Source organism: Cherax quadricarinatus, chromosome 8, assembly GCF_038502225.1.
Source record: "Cherax quadricarinatus isolate ZL_2023a chromosome 8, ASM3850222v1, whole genome shotgun sequence".
NCBI lineage: Eukaryota > Metazoa > Arthropoda > Malacostraca > Decapoda > Parastacidae > Cherax > Cherax quadricarinatus.
This window is the reverse complement of record NC_091299.1, coordinates 10,486,553-10,511,984: the sequence shown is the minus strand read 5'-3', so window position 1 is coordinate 10,511,984 and position 25,432 is coordinate 10,486,553. Positions and strand designations below refer to the sequence as shown.

The window sequence follows — 25,432 nt, the reverse complement described above, 5'->3', positions numbered from 1 at the left end:
AGGAGCATTGGTACTCTTCAGTTGAGCTGAAGGGGCCCTGGCACCCTTCTTTGGTTGAACTGAACTGTGGAGAGCGATGTGAGGATAAAATCAGCATTCCTGCAAGAGAAGCTTGTGTACTTCTTGAGATCTCTACCCTCAGCAGCATTGATTGGGGGCATTGGAACTGTGTAATAAGGAGAAAAGACATGATGACATGGGGGGCGGAGCATTTCTCGAACATGTTGGGTGGCCTTTGTAGAGATATAGGGTTGAAGGATGCGTTTTGGGGTGGGACAGGTGAAGTGGAATATACTTTTGTAAGGGAAGACTATACGGCAAGGCTGGACAGGATATGTATGATGCAAGTGGTATCAGTGGAGTCTTTTCACACCACTGAAGTGATTTATTCAGAACATAGAGTGGTGGTGGTGGTGGGGGTGGCGTGTGATTCGTTGGTGAAAAGGTTTGGGGGCTACTGGGAGTCAAACATGCAAATCCTTGAGGACAAGGAGGTGGGGGAGGTTTGCCTTGTTGTGGAAGGAGCTTATTGTGGAGGCAGAGGGGGTGGAGGATGTGGTATGTTGGTGGGACAGCGTGGCTAAGGCACAGATCCAAAGGTTTTATGTGGGTGAGGGGAAACGTATAAATCAATTATGGTACAGGCTCACCAATTATTTCGAACGTAGGTTGGGGTGTTGTTATGAGCAAGGGGCAGTGAGGGGTGCTTTCCAGACAGAGGTAATGGAAGACCTGAAGGTGAGGTTATGGGCTGTGCAGGAGGAGCATTTTGATGTGGTGAGGGTGCAGGCAGGTGTGGAGGAAGCACTTTCAGGGGATAAGCCTTTGGCGTGTGTTGTGAGGGGGCAACAGCAGAGGAGGAAGGTGATCACAATATTGGGATTGGTAGTTCACTCTGGGGTGAGGGGTTTCAGGGAGGGGCAGGCATTGAAAACAATGGAGGGCATGAGTGTGTATGTGGATGAGTGGTATGGGCAGAACTGGAGGAGTAGAAGTGTGGATAGGGTAGATTTAGAAGGGGTGTGTGGCTTTGTGCCAGCAACATTGGGGACAGAGGATAGGGAAGTGCTGGATGGGGCCATTGAAGAGGGTGAGACATGGAGGGGGCTTGTAGACATGAGCAGGGGCAAAGCACCAGGTATTGATGGTTTACCACGTGAATTTTATATGCAGCATTGGGATCTGTTGAGGGGGTTTTTTGGTGCAGTTGTTCAATAGGATGAAAGAGGGGGCGAGTTGGGGGAGATGCAAAGTATGGCAGTAGTGGTGTTGGTGCCTAAGGGAAAGGTGCAGAACACCCTGCAAGAGTATAGGGCTATATCTCTCATGTGAATGGACTATAAATTGTTCGCAAAGGTATTAGCAAAGGTTTTAGGAAACAGGTTAAAATGTGTCATGGGGAGGGTAGTGTCACAGGGTCAATTCAGGTTGCCAGGGAGATCGATGGTGACGGGGTACGGGATACTTAAGGGGTTTGTGGAGGGTTTGAAGGAGTTGCAGGAGGGGAGGTTTGTTGCTTTAGATTGGCAGGGGGCTTACAATCATGTGGAATGGGAGGGTTTAAGGTGTATCCTTCGCAAACAAGATTTTGGGATGAGATTGTGGGGTGGGTCGGAATATTGTATAAGGGGGCAAAAGCAAGAATTCAGCCTAATGGATGTGTGGGGGGAGTGGTGGACATGAATTGGGATTTTAGGCAGGGATGCCCGCTATCACAACTACTATTTTACATGTGTGCAGGATTCGTTATATAGATTGGTAGGGGACAGGGTGTGTGGGGGGATCTCGGCAGAAGGCTTGACCAGGCATGAAGTGGTGGGGTATGTTGATAACACAATGCTTCTGGTATGGGAGGGATCACGGCTGAGTGAGCTGGGGGAATGGTTCACATGTTTGGAGGGGCAAAGGGTATGATGGTAAATGTTGAAAAAATAATGGTCATGGGACTGGGAGCGTGGAGCGACAGAGTCAAATAGGACTGTGGCGTGGTGAGGAGGCAATTGTTAATATGTGGCATTTTGTATGAAGGAATCGCAAAGGAGGGCATGGAAGATGAGTTCTTTGTGTATAGTGGAACGTGTGGAAAGTTGTTTGGGGTGCTGAGTCCTTATCATTTGACGATATTGCGAAGGGCAAGAGTTATTAATGTGTTGCTTTACAGTAAGGTATGGTATGTGGTGGCAGTGTTCCCATTGTCAGGAACCAATATTATGTATATTCTTAGGCATGTATTTCGATTCTTATGGGGGTTAGGGTTGTGAATGGATTAGGAGGAAGGTGGTGACTTTGCCGGCGAGGAGGGTGGTTTAAGTTTGTTGGGCCTGCGTCAGTGGGTGAAATGTGTATTTATCAGGAGGGAGTTGATGAGGCTGAGGGGGCAGAGTGGGGGCCACATACAGAGGTTGCATGACAAATTGAGAGGAATGTATGGGGGTGGGGAATTGAGGTATTATGAGGGAGTGTTGCAGGTTATAGTGTGGGAGTGTGAGCCGGAGAAGTTAAAGGTGGGGGATTTATGTCAAATGTTGGTTCCTAAGGTGGTGGCCCCAGTAGAGGGGCTGTTCCCTATGTATGCATGGGAGACAATGTGGAGTCGTTTCAGTAAACTGAGGCTACGACCCAGGGTGAGGGTGGTGATGTTTAGGTTTTTGCATGGGATTCTGCTGTCGGGATCGGTTCTCAGAGATTGACAGGTGGTAGAGGGGGGTTGGCGTGGGTTGTGTGGGAGACTGGAGACGGCATACCATGTGGTGTACTTTTGCAATTTTTTTGGGAGGCATGAGGGAATGGATGGGGAAAGTGGTTGGGAGGAGAGGAGGTACTGGGGTGTAGGTGTTGTGTGTGCTTAGTCTTGACAAGGGGGGGTGGGGAGAACATGGCCAGGGGAGTAGCGTACATAATGATGGATTTCGTGTATATATCATGGGGCGTGCACAGGAAGAGTAATTGGGAGGTGCAGAAATGCATTTTAGTGGCGACCTTTTGTCGCATGATGAAAAGAAATAGGGAGGTGTATGGGTGGAGGTGGGGAGGAGCTTTCTCAGAGGGTTACAAATCTATCACTGTTGGGGATTTTCTTGGGTTGTGAGGCAGAAAGGGAGGGTGGTGTGAGTTTAGGTGTTTACCTGGAGTTTGAAGAATTGAGACACTTATGCAACACATGGGAATCTTTATTGAAGAAACGTTTCGCCACACAGTGGCTTCATCAGTCCAATACATAGTAGAAGTGGGTAAGGAGAGTAGAAGTTTGAGGTAATCAGTCCCTTTGAAAGATTTTTATGAAATGGGATGTTGGTGCTATCGGTCTGTAGTTCTTTGCTATTGCTTTACTGCCTCCTTTGTGGAGTGGGGCTATGTCTGTTGTTTTTAGTAACTGTGGGACGACCCCAGTGTCCATGCTCCTTCTCCATAGGTGTGGTGAAGAGCGTTTATTTTAGGGGGGGGGGACAAATGGGCTTGCCAAACGAAGTCGGGAGGTTAGTGGTAGGTTGTGTGTGTTTTAGTGCATGGGGAGTAAGGTGCATGTGTGAGTATATGGTTGAGTGATTTGGGATGAGTGGGTGAAATTTAACAGGTGTGCTCCAGAGTCTGAGGTGCAGCTTGTGTGCATGATTTATCCTTTCGTAGTCCTCCCTGTGCCTGTGTGCACTAAAGGAGAGACTGAGTTCTTAGTGTGAACATGTTCAAGTGCATGTTCTACTGTTTGGGAAGTTGGCAGATGAGTGTATGTCGGTTAGTGGTGAGCTGGTTGAGATTTTCCTGTGCGATGTACATTTTATCGTGTGGTGGGGATTGGTACTGTGTGTCTATCCCAGCACGGGTAGAGCCGGAGGTGAAATGTTTAGGGAGGCTGGTATTATTGACTTTGTAAATTTATGTCCCGGTCTACTGTGAGTGTGCGGAGGTATGTGTGCCTTCTGAAATAATGAATAGACGGTGCTTCAGTCCTAGAAGAACGTCTTTTGTAGCTCTGAATAATATCCTGTAACCTTACATACAAAACATGTGAGCCTAGTGAATGATCCTGTATGCATCGAAGTTGGTGCTTTTGTTGTCCCAATGGATGATGTAAGAGATTTGTTTTTCCCTTTAGAAGAGGATAACAGTATTGTATTTAGAAGTGTGGTCAGGGTTTGCTGCATGGGACAGCATAAAATTAAGTGGCCTTTTATTATATCCCATTGTAAAACCATGGTAAGGAGTGCTCTGAGGAGTTGGCACTTTTTATAGATTATGCTCATGTGTAAGGTTTCTTGTGTACTGTGTAGTTAGGACTTGTGTATTGGTCTGTGTGGTATTCCATTGAGGTGTACACAGCAGAGGGAGTGGGGGGGTGGAATGGTCTTAAGTTGGGGAATGTATAACGTGTCTAAAGTCAGTAAATATGTTATATGTACGCAGGGCCGGATTACCGCATAGGCAAACTAGGCATTTGCCTAGGGCCCCACGCATTTGGGGGCCCTGCAGTCCCAGGGGTTCAGGGGCTCATCCAAGACTGCGCACATGGTGCAAGTGCAAATGGGTCCCTACCTCAAAGGTTCAAGTGTTTGGAGAGTAAAATTGATTTTTAAAAATTAATCAAAACAAAAATAAATAATGAAATAAAATAAAAATAAATAAACCTAACCATAGATGGCAACACTCAATATGCCTTTGTTTACATCAGAACAGTTGTGTTTTCCCGCTAATGGGTGAGTATGGGAGATTCCTCTCCAATTTTCTGTAGTAATTACACGTTATCTAGACTTGTACTGTGACAAATTAACTGAAGTGTTGTTGATAGACATTGATGTGTATGGATAAATGTTTGTTTTCGCCTCTAAATGTTAAGGGAGGTACCTGATAGGGTTACTTGACCAGTAAAGACGCATGGACCAGTAAAGACGCATTTTTGGTAAAAATACTATAAAGAAAAACCTAAAAACGCAAACTGACTTCCGTTTGTAGGTTTTAAAAGCACTTTGTCCTGTCTTTAAGTCTTTATCATTTCAATAACAGATCTCAATTGATATTTCACATACAGATCAATTGACATTCATTGTTCGCTTTGTCGACTCCAGTGGTAAGCCTGTAGAGCGCTTTATAAAATTCATTCCTCTTTCAGGCCATGATGGAGAAACAATGATGAATGTAGTACTGGATACTCTGCTTGAACATGATCTCTCTATTATGGATTGCCGTGGCCAGAGCTACGACAATGCAAGTAACATGTCGGGTAAATATAATGGATTGCAAGCCCGTATCAAGCAAATCAACCCACTTGCTGAATATGTGCCCTGCTCAGCACATTCTCTTAATCTTGTTGGGTCATGTGCTGCGGAGTGTTGTGTCGCTGCAGTTTCATTTTTTGGACTTTTACAAGCACTTTTTAATTTAATTTTTTCTCTGCTTCAACGCATCGGTGGAGTATACTCAAGTCAACCATTCATGGAGATGTCATCAAATCATTATCAACAACAAGGTGGTCAGCGCAGCATGATGCAACACATGCTTTGAAAGACAGCTTTGCTGAAATACGTTCTGCTTTGATCCAAATAGCAGAGGATGAAGACCAGACATCAATTACAAGAAGCGAAGCACCGAGCTTAGCATCAAAATTGGAAGATTTTGAATTGGCCTTACTCTGTGTGCTTTGGGACTGTATACTGGAACGGTTAAATGCCACGAACAAGACACTTCAGAAAATTGAAATTGAAATGGCTACTTGTGCTAACCTCTATGCAGGCTTAGTGGAATTTGTAAGCTCACTTCGCAATGATGAAGCTTTTGAAATGTTTGAAGAGAAAGCTAAACTGCTGGTGAAAGACTACAGTTACCGGGCTGATCATCAGCGGTCAAGGAAGAGGAAACGCAATTTTGAAGAGCCAGACAATGAAATTGTGTTGCTACCAAGGCAGAAATAAATGTAAGACAGCTACATACTTCGTCATTCTGGATTCACTGATTACAGAATTGGTGAAAAGAAAAGAAATCTACCAGAATCTCAATGACAAGTTTGGATTTCTGTTCAAAATTACAACTATGCCAGATGCAGAATTGAGAGAAGCTGCACTAAAGTTGCAACAACACCTTTCAGCAGATGTTCAGGACACATTTGTTGAAGAAATAGTTCATTTTTCTGGGTATATGAATCAGATTAAAGCTCCACCTGAAAAATGTGCGCCCTCAGCTGCTTTGAAACATTTAAGAAATGCAGGTATCTCAGAAACCTTCCCTAATGTTGACATAGTGTATCGCCTTTACCTAACACTTCCAGCTACTAACTGTGAAGGAGTTAGTTTAATATGTTTATTATGCACCCCATACCCATCCTGTGGGCGGTAGTCAAAAGATTACAGAGGTACATAATTGGTCCAGGGACTGGACTCCAAAGTTTTGATAGCTGAGCAAGTTACAGAGGTAATGAACTCACAATTTACAAAGGTAATGAACTCACAATTTACAAAGGTAATGAACTCCAGGTAAGTCTGGTCACAATCATGACAAGTTACAAAGGTATTTACAGATTACAGAGGTACGTAATGGGTCCAGGGACTGGGCCCCCAAAGTTTTGATAGCTGAACTAGGTACAAAGGTAATGAGCTCAGAAGTTACAAAGGTAATGAATTCTGTAGAATGGTTACTTACGTTTATACTTTGGCTACAATCATGAACAAATTATAGAGTAATGAGCAATTCACACTTCCACACCCGGTCACAACTGTAATGAGTTATTGGTGCAAATATTGATTGTTGAGTCACACACACCACACACACACACACACACACACACACACACACACACACACACACACACACACACACACACACATGGGTGACTTTAACCACAAGGAGATAGATTGGGAGAACTTGGACCCACATGGGGGCCAAGATACTTGGAGGGCTAAGATGATGGAGGTGGTACTGGAGAACTTCATGTACCAACACGTAAGGGACACTACAAGAGAGAGAGGAGAGGATGAACCAGCAAGGCTGGACTTAGTATTCACCTTCAGTAGTGCAGATATCGAGGACATCACATATGAAAGACCCCTTGGGGCCAGTGACCATGTGGTTGTAAGCTTCGAATACACAGTAGAGCTACAAGTGGAGGGAGAAGCAGGAAGGCCAGGACGAATGAAGCCAAACTACAAGAAAGGGGACTACACAGGAATGAGGAACTACCTGAACGGGGTTCAGTGTGACAGAGAACTGGCAGGGAAACCAGTTAATGAGATGATGGAATATGTAGCAATAAAATGCAAGGAGGCTGAGGAGAGGTTTGTACCCAAGGGTAACAGGAGTAATGAAAAAGCCAGGATGAGCCCATGGTTTACCCAAAGGTGCAGGGAGGCAAAAACCAAGTGTGCTAGGGAATGGAAGAAATATAGAAGGCAAAGGACCCAGGAGAATAAGGAGAACAGTCGTAGAGCCAGAAATGAATATGCACAGATAAGAAGGGAGGCCCAAAGACAATATGAAAATGACATAGCAGCGAAAGCCAAATCTGACCCGAAACTGTTGTACAGCCACATCAGGAGGAAAACAACAGTCAAGGACCAGGTAATCAGGCTAAGGAAGGAAGGAGGAGAGACAACAGGAAATGACCGGGAAGTATGTGAAGAACTCAACAAGAGATTCAAAGAAGTGTTCACAGAGGAGACAGAAGGGACTCCAGAAAGACGGAGAGGTGGGGCACACCACCAAGTGCTGGACACAGTGCACACAACCGAGGAAGAAGTGAAGAGGCTTCTGAGTGAGCTAGATACCTCAAAGGCAATGGGGCCAGATAACATCTCCCCATGGGTATTGAGAGAGGGAGCAGAGGCGCTATGTGTACCCCTAACAACAATATTCAATACATCTATCGAAACAGGGAGATTGCCTGAGGCATGGAAGACAGCAAATGTAGTCCCAATCTTTAAAAAAGGAGACAGACATGAAGCATTAAACTACAGACCAGTGTCACTGACATGTATAGTATGCAAAATCATGGAGAAGATTATCAGGAGAAGAGTGGTGGAACACCTAGAAAGGAATGATCTCATCAACAGCAGCCAGCATGGTTTCAGGGACGGGAAATCCTGTGTCACAAACCTACTGGAGTTCTATGACATGGTGACAGCAGTAAGACAAGAGAGAGAGGGGTGGGTGGATTGCATTTTCTTGGACTGCAAGAAGGCGTTTGACACAGTTCCACACAAGAGATTGGTGCAAAAACTGGAGGACCAAGCAGGGATAACAGGGAAGGCACTACAATGGATCAGGGAATACTTGTCAGGAAGACAGCAGCGAGTCATGGTACGTGGCGAGGTGTCAGAGTGGGCACCTGTGACCAGCGGGGTCCCGCAGGGGTCAGTCCTAGGACCAGTGCTGTTTCTGGTATTTGTGAACGACATGACGGAAGGAATAGACTCTGAGGTGTCCCTGTTTGCAGATGACGTGAAGTTGATGAGAAGAATACACTCGATCGAAGACCAGGCAGAACTACAAAGGGATCTGGACAGGCTGCAGAACTGGTCCAGCAATTGGCTCCTGGAGTTCAATCCCACCAAGTGCAAAGTCATGAAGATTGGGGAAGGGCAAAGAAGGCCGCAGACGGAGTACAGTCTAGGGGGTCAGAGACTACAAACCTCACTCAAGGAAAAAGATCTTGGGGTGAGTATAACACCAGGCACATCTCCTGAAGCGCACATCAACCAAATAACTGCTGCAGCATATGGGCGCCTAGCAAACCTCAGAACAGCATTCCGACATCTTAATAAGGAATCGTTCAGGACCCTGTACACCGTATACGTTAGGCCCATATTGGAGTATGCGGCACCAGTTTGGAACCCACACCTAGCCAAGCACGTAAAGAAACTAGAGAAAGTGCAAAGGTTTGCAACAAGACTAGTCCCAGAGCTAAGAGGTATGTCCTACGAGGAGAGGTTAAGGGAAATCAACCTGACGACACTGGAGGACAGGAGAGATAGGGGGGACATGATAACGACATACAAAATACTGAGAGGAATTGACAAGGTGGACAAAAACAGGATGTTCCAGAGATTGGACACAGTAACAAGGGGACACAGTTGGAAGCTAAAGACACAGATGAATCACAGGGATGTTAGGAAGTATTTCTTCAGCCACAGAGTAGTCAGTAAGTGGAATAGTTTGGGAAGCGATGTAGTGGAGGCAGGATCCATACATAGCTTTAAGCAGAGGTACGATAAAGCTCACGGCTCAGGGAGAGTGACCTAGTAGCGATCAGTGAAGAGGCGGGGCCAGGAGCTCGGACTCGACCCCCGCAACCTCAACTAGGTGAGTACAACTAGGTGAGTACACACACACACACTTTAGTTTAATATCTTTATGCACCCCATACCCATCCTGTGGGCGGTAGTCAAAAGATTACAAAGGTACATAATGGGTCCAGTGACTGGACCCCAAAGTTATGATAGCTGAACTAGTTACAAAGGTAATGAACTCCAGGTAGATCTGGTCACTAATCATGGCAAGTTACAGAGGTAATGAATCAGCTTCACTCCTATACATGGTTACAGTCATGAACAAATTACAAAGTAATGAACCACTGATACGTCCACACCTGGTCACAATTGTAATGAGTTATAAATACAAATATTAAGTGGATCATACACCCACACTAGCGCGCGCGCGCACATACACACACGAGGGCGCACGCACGGACATGTGCACACGAGCGTACAAATATATGCATACACACAAGGACGCACACCCACACACACACACCCACACACACACACACCAACACCCACACACACACACCCTCACACACACCCACACACACACCCTCACACACACCCACACACACACCCTCACACACACCCACACACACACACACACACACACACACACACACACACACACACACCCACACACGCACACACACACCCACACACGCACACACACACACACGCACACGCACACACACACACACACACACACAAACAAACACACACACAAACACACACACACACACCCACACACACACCCTCACACACACCCTCACACACACTCTCACACACACCCACACACACACACACACACACACACACACACACACACACACACACACACACACACACACACACACACACACACACACACACACACACACACACACACACACACACACACACACACACACACACACACACACCACACACACACACACACACACACACACACACACACACACACACACACACACACACACACACACACACACACACACATGCACACATGTGGTAATGCTTTATTTACAGCTAGCAAAGTCAGGGTATTTCTCCAGAATGGTCTGCAATATACCACTGTGGATAAAATACTTAGCCATTTCTTGAACACTTCTGAGTGAGTTGTTTCTAAATTCATTAATTTTATCACACTCCAGTACATAATGACGCAATGTGTGACAATAGTCCATCTGGCAAAGTTTACATTTCGTTTGGTCTACATCTGGTGGTGGTGATTTAACCTGCCAAAGATACTTGTAACCCAGCCGGAGCCGGGCAGTAGTGACATCCAAGAGTCTGCTTATCTTGTTGGATGCACCATAGACATGTGGCTCCTCCTGCATGATGGAATGATGATAGATGGACTGACTTGTGTCAATCTCCCTAAGTCTTAAGTCAATAAAGTTCATTTGAAGTTCTTTTCGTATTATTGTTCTCAAACTGCTAAATGACAACCCAAGATTGTAATCTACCCCCTCTTTGAAAGCATACAGCTTAGCCAATTTATCAGTTCTATCATGCATCTGAAGACCAATGTGAGATGGAATCCACAGCATGTGCACTCTGACTCCACTGTCCACAATCTTACCATATCTATGTCTGGCTTCTGACAAAAGCATGCCACAATTTATACTTAATGAGTTGAGAGCATTTATGGATGACAGAGAATCAGTTACAATTAAAGTGTCAACCTTAGATACATGGACACATTTGAGTGCAAGGAGTATGGCAAACAGTTCTGTTTGAAGGGTAGAGGCCCAGTTATTGATGCGTGCTCCAATTTCTTTATGAGAGCCATCACTCTGTGTGACAACAGCAGCACTACCAGCTGCACCAGTGGACTGGTGAACAGAACCATCGACGTAAATAATTTGTGAAAGATTGTTCTGTGTGACTAAGTTATCAATACAGCTTAAGGCATCATGTTTGGCTTCAAGACGAAGCTTTGGTTGTGATTTAAGAAGAGTTTTGGGGGGAAATGGAGGAATGGTAGTTTGGAATGGGGTAATATCCCATGGAGCAGGGAAATGTCTCTGTTGTCCAACTTGATATAGATCATGTAGCTGGTTCATGCGGAGGTCGGTTCCAGTTTTTTCGATCCATCTGGAAGGATGTTCACCAGTGCTGAGGAAAGTTTGGAGGGCTTCTGTGCAGGGGTTTGAATGGGCTAGCCTAAGCATATTGACCCCAATAAGGATATTTCTTTCAGTAACACGATCTCTAATGCTTGGAATATTAAGTTCTTTCCGCATATTTAAAATTTTGGCAGTACGAGGGCATCCTAGGATGATCCTCATTGCTTCGTTTTGCAGTTTTTCCAGCCCTCCAAGCTTCCAGTCAGACACGAGTGCAAGTAGTGGCGCTGCATAATCAACCAATGATCTAATATAAGCAAGATACATCATTTTCACAATTTTAACATTAGCACCATACCTGGGATGAAAACCTGCCACAACTCTAAGTGCTCTCAGCCTTTCTTTGTATTGGCGACAAAGTCTCGTTACAACAGGTCCAAGTAGTGGAACCTCAAAGCCTAGATACCTGTATCTGCTTACATATTCTAGAAGAGACCCATCATGCAACTGGATCTGACGAACTGTGCCTCTCTGCCGAGGAGGACGCCTGTTGAGTATCTTTGTTTTATCCCCTGAGATTATTAACCCCAGGTCCTGACACGAGGCTAAAACATGATTAAGAATGTTTTGGGTGTTGGAGAATCCGGTAGTGTGAATCATTATGTCATCAGCAAAACTAACCATATAATGATGGGGCTGGCTAGGCATGGCATTAAGTAAGGCATTAATCAAAATGTTGAAAAGGGTGGGACTAAGCACACCTCCCTGTGGGGTTCCTAATTCAAAATCTTTAGTTACACTTCTATGTCCCTGGAACAACACAGACGACTTTCTGTTGGACAGGTAACCTTTAATCCAGCGGAGAAGCCATCCTCCAACATCCATTCTGGCAAGTTCACTAATGATTACATGTCTGTTGGCTACATCAAAAGCGGATTTAAGGTCAAGGAACGTAGTGTATGAGCTGTCAGTGTGCAGAGTGAGAAAGGTGGTAATGCAATGATGCACACTCCTTCCATGCATGAAGCCATGCAACCGGGGTGACAAGAATTCCTTAATTCTGTGCATAAGACGATTAAGAATCATCCTTTCAAATGTTTTACACAAGCAGCTAGTAAGGGATATTGGGCGAAATGAGTTTTGTTGATTGGGCTTTGGAATGGGAATAATGAGGCTATTGGTCCATGATTTAGGGAGCTCCCCAGTGACATAACTCATGTTATATAATTCAAGTAAAGGATTACCTGGTACTCGACACAGCAATCTGAGTATGTTGTAAGTAATACCATCCTCACCAGGCGACGTGGAGTTGCCCTTAGTTAGTGCTGCATCAAGTTCATAATTAGTGAAAGGAATGTTGCAGTCATCTGCCTTGCTGAGCATAAAGCAAACAAGTCTCTCCCTTGCATCATATTTGTCCATTAATTTCGCCTGTGTGGTACTGGGAAGACTGTCATAGCTAGATGTAGCAGCCCAAGCACTGACTAACTCATTCGCCCTATGCAAGGGATGAGGGTGCGCGATCTGCCCAGTTCTGTTACCCTTAATTCTATTTATGTCCCTCCATGCCCGGCTAAGTGGGGTGTGAGCATTGAGACCATTGACAAATTGTTCCCAGTCTGTTTGCCGCAGCTCTGTCATACGCTCTCTGGCAGCAGCAAGGGCAGTTTGGAAGAGGCTCAGCATTTCAGGGGTACGATGGTTTCTATAGGCTAGGCCTAGTCTGCGAGCAGTACGTTTCAATGTTCGAAGTTTAGAATCATTGTAATAGGTATGATTTTTATAAGACTTATGATTATTATGGAAGTCATTTGGATTTAGAGTAGTAGGAGGTTTCAGAGGCGGCTCTAAGAAGTTCTGAATACTGCTCACAAGGTCATTGTTAAAAGTCTCGACAGAGGTACACTCATAGGAATTATACCAGTCAGTCACATGTGCAACAAAGTCATCATGTTGATCAGGGGAAACATTAAGACGTTTCCGTTTGAATATCCCACCAGGGAGAATAGTATTACCAATATCTAGAGAGGTTAGCCTTGGGAAATGATCAGACGCTATATCTGTTACAATGGAAGACTCACAGCTGGCAGAAGTAATGTTGAAGCCAAGACACAGATCAAGGACACCTCCATAGATATGTGTGGGTTCAAGGTCACCTACAATTTGCACATTATCATGACTGTTTAAGAGTGACAACAGTTGATTGCCATTACGATTACCAAACTGAGAGTTTCCAATGCTTTTGTGTCTTGCATTATAATCACCAATAATGAGAGTAGGTTCAGACTGAGCACAAGTTGGGAGCTCCAAGTAATTAAACTTATCAGCAGGAGCGTACAAGTTAAATATGTTGAGAGCAGAGTTCCCAATATAAATCCTAACACCGTGATACTGTAGCCCCTCTGTTTTCTTATGTGCAAGAAGTTGATGGGGAAGTGATTTTTTAATATATAGAACACAAGAATTAGTAGATTTGAGGTTATATGCAACAAACGATGGCAATTTAGGGGGTTGGGATTTTTCAGGGACTCTGCACTCTTGTAGACACACAATATCAATGGATTCAGTGGTTACTTTATGATGCAGGTCAGAAAATCTTTTTCTAAGTGACGCAATATTCCAACTTAAAATGGATAGTTTATACGAGTTTGGTTCCATTATAAAAGTCCAGGGATAGTTTTCAATTTCTCAGCAAAATGAAAAAACTTACTAAATAACAAACAGACATAATCAATATCAATATCATCAGTATTATCCTTATCCATGAGTCTCCTAAGTGCACTTCCATTAGTGAGACCTCTTGGGAGTCTTTGTACACAGAGGTCACTGCGCTCTTTGTCTGTGAATGTATGGAAGGTGACACTATCCCTCGCACTCAACTCTCCGCTTTTATTACACTCATCACTATCATCACATGTATCACTTCCCTCATCATTATGACCAGTGATACATACACCATTATCAACAACCGGGTCATCTCCACACTCAGTATCTATCAATACATTACACTCATCAGGTTGACTATCATGATGGCCTTCACTGCCCTTATCATCTTCACTGTGATTGTAAACACCACTATCAGATTCATCGTTTTTGTGATTATTAACACCACTGCAATCATCAGTTTGTTCATCATCACCACACTCATTTTCATAATGGCTGACTATCTGTGGGTTGATGTACTCATTTGCAACCTCTGTAAGTTTTTCCTCGTGGTGCTCAAGTTGTTGTTTCAAACACCATTGTTGCTTCTCCAGTACTGTTATGCGCAGCTGCATGTTGTGTACCACCCCAGCAAGACTAGCGTCATCAGGAAGTATGAAGTCCCGATCAGCTGAGTCAGGTGGCTGACTGACAGCTGACTCAGCCAGACAGATGGTGTCAACACCAGCAGCATTACTAGTGTTGATAGCAGACGTGATCGTGCTCTGTTGATGTACTCCCAGAGTGACTCGCTCAACCATATTGTCTGAGTTCAGGCAAGGGTCAGTATTCAGACATGAAGTATCTGGTAGGCCTATTGCCTCATCATGGGGGGTGATGGGTGAGGCGGGAGCTCTGCGGCTGGCGATGTGGGCAGCTTTCGCTCTGCAGTCAGCATGAGCAGCTGTGACTCCTGGAGTCTTACAATTGATACATTCTAATGCAACGGTCTGGTGTTTCTTGATCATATCATAGCACTGGTGAGAAGGATGGGCCTTGGCACACACTGCACACCAGTGTGACTTAGATGAGCATTTCCAAGCAATGTGACCCCAGCGCTGACACTTGTAGCATCTACGGTGAGGTGCTTTGTACAAAGCTATTTTGTAACTCCTGTTAAGCGCTGCACGAGAGTAGATATATGATGGTGGAGTCCCTTGACCAATCCACTCAGCCAATATCAGATCATTTGGAAGTCGACGAGGGTTTGCAACTTGATCTGACAACAGGAATTTAGGATCCATGTACTTATTGACATTGTGGATAACAATAAGTACTTTAGGTGATCTTGGTGGGGCAGCTTGGAGTTGGATGTTAGCATATTTATGAGTAAGAAGTTTTTCTATGAATGTTGGGTCGTTAGTAACAAAAACGTAATTATCCTCGTCATGACGAAAGCGAATCCGAAGGTTTTTTTCTGGGTTGTCTAATGAAGCTTCGTAAAACCATCTAAACTTGACCTCAAACTCAGTGTTAGCAGGGAAATCAAGCCTAACCGTTCTGCAATGGTTGTTGTTGCTCTCGTTGTTTCTTGCAGCAAGTCTCCTTTGAAATCCTCTTTCTTTTTTCAAAGCTCCCTTACTTCTAAAACGTACGAATTCGCCTTCACCATCATTTACTTCGTTCACATCCATAGGTCACTTTTAGTTCAGCTGCTTGAGATGGAAGAGTTAGTCTGTTACTTTTGGGTCAGTGAAACCGCCTTTATTCCATAAGAGAGAAGGGACAAGGAAGGGATATTCACCTCGCTAGACACAGGCAATATGGGTGTAGTGGCCTGCGGGTCGCAGTGCGATTTTCAAGGTCATTCACTGGGCCCACAGTCGTCTCGAGAGTTACCAACACTGTACTACTTGTTAATTACTCCAGACCCGCAGCACTTAACACATCTAGCACACGTGTCTTGGAATGACAGACAAATTTTCACTACTTAAGAACTAGTTCTCACAACACCGAAGGTACGGCCGGAACACTGTAGAACGTTCACAAAGGCATTCTGTAACTTGGCCTTCACTGGCTGGCTTGGAGCGCTGTTTAGCCTGGATCAGCTAAACTCGCCCTTATCCCATATGTAGATAATGGCGACGAGTTAAGGGATACCGGTGAATAGGAAAGTCGAGGAAGGGACATTCACCTCACTAGACACACGCAGTATGGGTGTAAGTGGCATGCGGGTCTTATAGTGCCATTTTCAAGGTCACCCAGCAGGCCAGACATTCCTCACTCATTTTAAGCCTATGTAGGTATTGATGGTCGCACAATGTCCTAAGTCAGTGAAATCCACTCGTGCAAATAGTTACAACAAATCTGCAGCACTTAACACTACTAGCACAAACTTACAATGTTTATAGGTAAACCTCTGGCATGTCCCACTTAAAAAGTTAGTACTGCAATGCTCGTTAAATTGTTCTTAACTAAGCCACTGCAGGAAACACTGGTATGCCAGCAACACTGTAGAACGTATACGTAGACATGCTGGGCCTTCAAATGCTGCTTTCAAGCCTGCTTGAATGTGCTTGCTAAGCCCGTGTCAACCACTTGGATATTTGCTTGTAGCAGGCAGGTAGGCACACAGGAGACATACATAAGATGAGTGGAGTGCGGCACGGAGGACTGACACGGGCACTCAAGCATTTATGTGGTCTTTCAAAAACCGCCTCTAGACCATAAGTAAATAGAGGCGAATGCCTGAGTTCCAAATCGAGGAAGGAGGGGAGACAGGCGAGGTGGAGTGAAGGTGTAGCCTCCTACAGCCACTTCAAATCAACATGTTTGTGTTTCACTAGGTATATCACTAGTCACAGTTCACACATAAGAGTTCCAGCAGCAATTCAGCTGCGCTCCAACGATATTTGTTGCATGATGAGTTATCAGTCGGGTGAGATAAGCAGTTCTGATATAGAAGGCCTAGGACTTCACTCAACACACACGTCCTCTCCCCTCAACCACTCAGGCCTAACTAGCTGGAAGGGGTCGCTTCGCTTACCGTAACTCAAAGGGGCCCCCCCAATCTGAATAGCCTAGGGCCCGGAGACTTCTTAATCCGGCCCTGTGTGTATGGGAGTTTTGGTACCGAGTGAGATAGGGGTTTTGCTGTCATGGTATTAGATGTTTTTGTATCATGTGTTGGTGAGGTGGTGGATGTTAATTTTGTATAAAATCTTGTCGTAGGTTCTGTTAACATGCTTGTAATCTTGTAATGCGGTGTTACGTAATATATTACGGTAAAGGGTAAGCTTAATGTGGAATAAGGTGCATGGAATTGTACATATTTCCATATTTTGGTTTGTATTGTCTCATGTGTTGAATAAATTGTTTTAATAAAATCATGTATGGTTTCACTGGAGCTTACCATTTTGTTCATAATATATTGGAGGTGTTCTTTGTCTTGTATATCATTAGGAATGGTAACATGTGGGGTGAATTTCCTTGAGGTTGATATAGCCAGGGATGGGAGGGAGTGGCAGCGTATGCACTTGATATTTGTTGCTGTGTGACTTACTTATTTATCATGTATGTAGAGTAATATATTATATCTCTGCTGTGCCTACGTATGTTGTGCTTGGGCTGTTTCGGTGTAGCGGGCAGGAGGTGGGATTATATGCAGTTAATCTGTAAGTGTTTGTAATCTGTTTAGAGAAACCATACCCCCGGCCGGGATTGAACCCGCGTTCACAGAGTCTCAAAACTCCAGACTGTCGCGTTAGCCACTAGACCAGCTAGCCACAATAAGATTCATCCAACTAGGTATATTTCTACACCATAGGAAGGTTAGCACAGGCACCTCTGTGACCACAAATGCAAGTTTTTACAGATGAATCTCCAGCTAGCGTGGCCGTGACGAACTCTAGCTCTAGTCCCTTCACTGCCGTCAACATGACGGGCTGGAGTTTTGAGACTCTATGACCGCGGGTTCAATCCCGGCCGGGGGTATGGTTTATTTGCAATCGTGTCATTACGATTTCTTAAATCTGTTTAGAGAGGTGGGGAGAGCCGGTATATGTCACCTTTTGCAGTTTGTCATGTTTTATGGTTTTTAACATATATATGTATATTGAATATAAAGTTTTAAAAAATGTAAAAAAAAGGAATACTAGCGAAATAGCTATGAGTCTGGTAGATTGGAACAATGGAATGGGCCAAAAATAGGGTGTAAAGTGAGTGAAATCGCCGATGCGTAAATATCGCCGTTGGGTTCTGTGTATTCTAACCTGACCACACTGTAATTTTGCAAAATCACTAATCCGGCACCCAAATCAACCAAAACAACTTCACATCAGTTATTGCATTATATTATATGACCTCTAGTCTATTTAACATCTGCCAATCGATAAGACACCTGTTGTCCTTGTCCCTGTCCCTGTTCACCCATCAGTTCAAAATGGGCACCTGGGTGTTAGTGGACTGGTGTGGGTCGCATCCTGGGACAAAACTGACCTAATTTACCCGAAATGCTCAGCATAACAAGCGATTATGTCGGAGGATCTCACCTTCAAGGACCATAACATTGTATCAATCGCATCTGCTAGAAAAATGACAGGATGGATAATGAGAACCTTCAAAACTAGGGAGGCCAAGCCCATGATGACACTCTTCAGGTCACTTGTTCTATCTAGGCTGGAATATTGCTGCACTCTAACAGCACCTTTCAAGGCAGGTGAAATTGCCGACCTAGAAAATGTACAGAGAACTTTCACGGCGCGCATAACGGAGATAAAACACCTCAATTACTGGGAGCGCTTGAGGTTTCTAAACCTGTATTCCCTGGAACGCAGGAGGGAGAGATACATGATTATATACACCTGGAAAATCCTAGAGGGACTAGTACCGAACTTGCACACGAAAATCACTCACTACGAAAGCAAAAGACTTGGCAGACGATGCACCATCCCCCCAATGAAAAGCAGGGGTGTCACTAGCACGTTAAGAGACCATACAATAAGTGTCAGGGGCCCGAGACTGTTCAACTGCCTCCCAGCACACATAAGGGGGATTACCAACAGACCCCTGGCAGTCTTCAAGCTGGCACTGGACAAGCACCTAAAGTCAGTTCCTGATCAGCCGGGCTGTGGCTCGTACGTTGGTTTGCGTGCAGCCAGCAGCAACAGCCTGGTTGATCAGGCGCTGATCCACCAGGAGGCCTGGTCACAGACCGGGCCGCGGGGGCGTTGACCCCCGAAACTCTCTCCAGGTAAACTCCAGGTAAATAGTAGTATGTCATTGATGTCAGCTAGGACTGTATACCTTGTACATGTACTTACAGTAAATAAAGATATTATTATTATTATTATTATTATTATTATTATTATTATTATTATTATTATTATTATTATTATTATTTTGTGGCTTAGCGCTTCTTTTTGATTATAATAATAATAATAATAATAATAATAATAATAATAATAATAATAATAATAATAATAATAATAATAATAATTATTATTATCATTGTTTTTATTATGTGAAACTTCAAGATTATTATTTTTATAAACCTCCACCTTGACTACCTCACATTAGTATTAAGATTAAATATAGATTTTAATATAAGTAAACCACTCTTATCTTGTCTAGATTTAAGTAATGCATTAGGATTAGTCTCCCCAAAATGCCGTGGCATGATAGTGGCTTTCTTTGTTCGTAGCAAATCAAAACTCTAATTAAACATTCTACCCTTTGCAAAAGAATAAAATCTTTAATTTTTTTTTAAGAAAAAAGCGGCCCACAGCTCAGTGACAATACTTTCAGAAATAAAAAAAAAGGCACAATACCGTGACTGGAACGATACACAAATAACCCGCACATAAAAGAGAGAACCTTACGACGACGTTTCGGTCCGACTTGGACCATTGACAAAGTCACACTAACAGAGGTGGAGCAGGACAGTCGCCGTCTAGTTGAATCCTCTCTAATACACAACTTTCCTTGTATGAACCTTAGCCCTGGCTTCGTCTCTGTAGATGCCTTCCTCTCCCACTACATTGTAAAATGCTCCAAACTTCAGAACACCCGTGACTTAACCTGAATCCTCATTTTTTCTTTTTCTTTTTCTGTTTCTTCTTCCTCTTCCCCTTTCCTCTTTCCTTTGCTCCTCTGGGTTGTCTTTCACTCTCATGTCTCGTGTTTCTGTTCCTTCTTCATTTATTTCACCACTTCCCTTTCACGCACCTCTGTGCGCTTGCTCTCCCTCTGTGGGCATCTAGCTCTCTTGCAGTGCTCCCCTTCCTTTGTATTTGACTGGCTCGTCCTTTTCCCACTTCTACCACTACCACTACTACTACCTCTTCTTCTTCTACTACTACTACAACTACTGATAAAATTAAGACATATGTGCGGCGTCTGGTTGTCTTTGTTGTGGACGTTTCGCCATCCAGTGGCTGGCTGGATGGCGAAACGTCTATGATGGGGATGCCCGGGTGTTGTGCATGTGTCTTAATTTCATCTTGTCGGTATCATATACAACTCTTGTACTACTACTACTACTACTACTAATACTACTACCACCACCTCTTCCTGCCTATATATAGCCGTCCTGCTCCACCTCTGTTAGTGTGACTTTGTCAATGGTCCAAGTCGGACCGAAACGTCGTCGTAAGCTTCTCTCTTTTATGTGCGGGTTATTTGTGTACAATACTTTCAGCTCATAACCAAACGACCTGGTTTCCAACCCTGGTGGGTTAAGATGTATATAGGCAAATCTCCTTATATCTGCTCCGTATGTTCACCTAGCAGTTATTAGATACTGTACCTAGGTGTCAGATGAGTGTCATGAATCACATCTTAATATAGCTGGACTCTGAGACAAGCTGGGGTAAGATAAGATACAATTTGTTTGGATTTTTAACCCCGGAGGGTAAGCCACGCAGGATTACCCAAGTCAGTGTGTTATCGAGGACTGTTCGGCTTATTTCCACTGAGGTCCTTCAATCTTGTCCCCCAGGATACCACCCACACCAGTCGGCTAACACCCAGGTACCTACTTACTGTTAGGTGAACGGGGACAGCAGGTGTAAAGAAACACATCCGTGTTTCCACCCAAACAGGGATTAAACCACAAGACACTCAGTGTGTGAAGTGAGAGCATTGCCTACCAGGCCAGATCTTAGTCTGTAAATTCAAGTGCAAAAAAAAAAAAAAACAGGCAATTACAACAATTTAATGGAAGAAAAAGAATATAACATTTACTCACCTTAAGTTCATTATCTAACTTTCCCAGGTATGCTCCACATTCAAAAAAAAGTTCTTTAGTGAATGGAACTTGGTGTAGGATCTTGCCTTCAATGAATGTTAACAACTTCACCATGTAACGACCACTTGGCTCTTCATTAGCTGCAAACAATTAATTGTTCTTCAAAGCATTCATGATGTGATACAGGTAAGGCTAAACCTAGAAAATTGGTAACTTCTGTAGTGTACAGCATTTTATTGTACATCCATCATAAAATAGGCAAATTTAATGCAGGAACAGATATAAAACAGATATACTGGACTTGAGTCCTGGAGGTGGGAAGTACAGTGCCTGCACTCTAAAGGAGGGGCTTATGATATTTGTTGTTTAGAAGGACATCTGAACTGTCATAGAGTGTATTACAACCCAGGGACAATAAGGCCTGTTATCCTGGGTGTAAAGGGGAGCAAGGAGCAGAACAAACACAGCTGAATGACTTTGAATTATATTTTCTTTCACCAAGTGCAATTATAAGTATTTACAAGTTATTTTTTTTTATTATCACACTGGCCGATTCCCACCAAGGCAGGGTGGCCCGAAAAAGAAAAACTTTCACCATCATTCACTCCATCACTGTCTTGCCAGAAGGGTGCTTTACACTACAGTTTTTAAACTGCAACATTAACACCCCTCCTTCAGAGTGCAGGCACTGTACTTCCCATCTCCAGGACTCAAGTCCGGCCTGCCGGTTTCCCTGAACCCCTTCATAAATGTTACTTCACTCACACTCCAACAGCACGTCAAGTATTAAAAACCATTCGTCTCCATTCACTCCTATCAAACACGCTCACGCACGCCTGCTGGAAGTCCAAGCCCCTCGCACACAAAACCTCCTTTACCCCCTCCCTCCAACCTTTCCTAGGCCGACCCCTACCCCGCCTTCCTTCCACTACAGACTGATACACTCTTGAAGTCATTCTGTTTCACTCCATTCTCTCTACATGTCCGAACCACCTCAACAACCCTTCCTCAGCCCTCTGGACAACAGTTTTGGTAATCCCGCACCTCCTCCTAACTTCCAAACTACGAATTCTCTGCATTATATTCACACCACACATTGCCCTCAGACATGACATCTCCACTGCCTCCAGCCTTCTCCTCACTGCAACATTCATCACCCATGCTTCACACCCATATAAGAGTGTTGGTAAAACTATACTCTCATACATTCCCCTTTTTGCCTCCAAGGACAAAGTTCTTTGTCTCCACAGACTCCTAAGTGCACTGTAGTGATACTGGTCCTGTGGGGAGCAGCAGCAGGATAATACTGCACCACCTCTAGGGGCCCTTAACAACAACAACAGTTTGGTGTGTGTCATGGGCACCAACACATGGTGTGTGATTCTCTCCTACTTTATCCATTTATCAGCGATGCAGATTACATGGTGAGTTTAAATATGTGGCCTGTAGTTATAACTTTTCTCTTGACATATGCAAGACATCACCATCCCTGTAGAAGCCATTATTAGATGTACTAGTCATTATATTTTGTTGTTGCAGAAGTACTATTAAGATTCTATGTTCAATAAAGCCTAGAGATAAGGCCTGTGTTTCTATCACAACAATTTATTGAACATAGAATCCTGGGCTACCTGGTGGTGATCCTGCGCTAGACTACATCACAACATGGAGCGTTTACTGAAACCTGAGAGGCTAGACTGTGACCCCAGCTTATCAACGGCTGCTCAGGAATGGAAGCACTGGTTTAAGACTTTCGAAAACTTCTTGGGAGCCCTTCCTAAAGAAGATCTAGATAAACTAAGTCTGCTCATCAATTTTGTGTCACCTAAGATATATGAGGCTATTTCTGAGTGTAATACCTACGAAGATGCTATCAAAACCCTCAAGTCTCAGTATATTAAACCTACAAATGAAATCTTTGCACGCTATCGCCTTGCAACTCGCCGCCAGCAGATTGATGAGTCCTTAGAGGAATACTTTCAAGCACTGAAAATTTTAGGTAAGGACTGTCACTTCCAAGCAGTGACAGCTGCTCAGTATTGTGAAGAGTCCATCAGGGATGCTTTTATCAGTGGCCTGCAATCACCAATAATAAGGCAGCGTTTATTGGAGAATAAAACTCTCGACTTAGCCGCTGCCTTTGACCAGGCAAGAGCTCTAGATTCAGCCCAGAAGAATTCTGAAGTATACAGTACCACTCAGCCTTCTCGAGTGGTAAGTGCTGCAATTCCTGACCAAGACTCTTGCAATGAAGTTACTGGGGAACCTGCCTCAGTGACAGCAGCAGCAGGTACGGTGTGTTTCTTTTGTGGTTTTTCAAGACATCCACGTCCAAAGTGTCCTGCTCGTGAAGCAATGTGCCATAAATGCCACAAGAAAGGTCACTTTGCTAAAGTATGTCATGCTAATGCATCAACAAGAGCTAGTGCCTCCACACATTCCAGTGATCATGCGACTCTAGCAACAGTGACTTCTGCGGCTACTCCAAATTCACTGTCAAAGGCAGTTGTGAAAGTATTCATCAAAGGAACAGAAGTAGATGGTCTTATTGATAGTGGCAGCTCAGAGAGTTTCATCAACCTTGACTTAGTTAAACGGCTCTCCTTGACTCTACATCACTCATCAGGTACCGTTTCCATGGCATCAACATCTCTCTCTATTCAGACCTTAGGGTTTTGTAAGGTAAATCTCAGAGTTAATGGAAAGGATTATCAAGATGTACATTTAGCTATTCTGCCACAACTGTGCTCTGATGTTATCCTTGGTCAGGACTTTCAGAAGCTGCATGGTAGTGTCACCTTAACATATGGAGGTGAACTGCCTCCTCTTGTTGTCTGTGGACTTAGCACTTTAAGGGTAGACCCACCAAAGCTGTTTGCAAATCTTACCGCGGATTGCCATCCTATATCAGCTAAGTCACGCCGCTATTCTTATGAGGATCGGATGTTCATTGAGAAAGAAACTCAGAGGCTGCTGAAGGAGGGTATTATAGAACCGAGTGATTCCCCTTGGCGTGCACAGGTTGTTGTTGTTAAAGATGGTTATAGGAAACGGAGACTGGCTATCGATTACTCTGAGACAATCAACAAATTTACACTTCTTGATGGGTACCCTCTACCTCGAATTGACGATACAGTGAACAAAATTGCTCAGTACTACGTGTTTAGCACAATTGATCTGCAGAGTGCCTATCATCAAGTCCCTATAAGGAATGAAGATAAACCATACACAGCGTTTCAGGCTAGTGATGGCCTGTATCAGTTTACCAGAGTCCCTTTTGGAGTCACCAATGGGGTAGCCTGCTTCCAACGAATTATGGATTCACTCATTCAGGAAGAGCAACTCATGGGAACCTACGTGTATTTAGATAATGTTACCATTTGTGGCAAGACCCAGGAGGAACATGATGCAAACCTTGATAAGTTTTTGGAAGCCGCCAAGAAGAAAAATATCAGTTACAATGAGGAAAAGTGCACTTTTTCAACTAAAAGGCTTAGCATCCTTGGTTATGTAGTGGAAGGAGGTTCAATATTCCCAGACCCTGAACGACTACGACCTCTACGGGAACTTCCAATGCCTCAAGACAAAAAGTCACTCCGAAGAACTCTTGGTCTCTTTGCTTATTACTCACAATGGATCTACAACTATTCAAGTAAAGTCCGCCCATTGAGTGCTACCACATTTCCTGTGACAAAGGAAGCAGAAGCCGCTTTCCATACTCTCAAACAGGACATTGAAAACTCAGTAGTTCAAGCCATTGATGAGTCCCTACCATTCGAAGTGGAAACGGATGCATCTGACATAGCCATTGCTGCAGTCTTATCTCAGGCAGGACGACCAGTAGCCTTCTTTTCGAGAACTTTTCAAGGATCAGAGAAATGTTATGCTGCTGTAGAAAAGGAAGCCCAGGCCATCATAGAAGCAGTTCGCCACTGGAGGCATTATTTAACTGGTAGACATTTCACTATAAGGACTGACCAACGGTCCGTGATGTATATGTTCGACAAGAGGCACAAAAGTAGGATAAAGAATGACAAGATATTACGCTGGAGGATGGAACTATCGTGTTATGACTTTGATATTCTGTACCGACCGGGTCAAGAGAACATCTCACCTGATGCATTCTCTAGGTCCCACTGTGGAGCAGCATGTCATGATTTGCAATCACTCTCAGCTCTCCACAAGGCTTTGTGTCACCCAGGAGTTACACGCCTGTACCATTTTGTCAAATC

The 25,432-nt window shown here is 44.1% G+C and overlaps 1 protein-coding gene across 1 annotated transcript in view; it reads right to left on the bottom strand.

Annotated features, from left to right (window-relative positions):
• Positions 1–25,432, bottom strand: part of LOC128685415 (hydroxylysine kinase-like) — a 64,943-nt gene that overhangs the window by 19,249 nt on the left and 20,262 nt on the right. Inside the window, exon 3 of the mRNA XM_053771940.2 lies at positions 21,201–21,340. Within this exon, the coding sequence (XP_053627915.2) occupies positions 21,201–21,340 (140 nt within the window). The remainder of the gene's footprint in view (positions 1–21,200; positions 21,341–25,432) is intronic.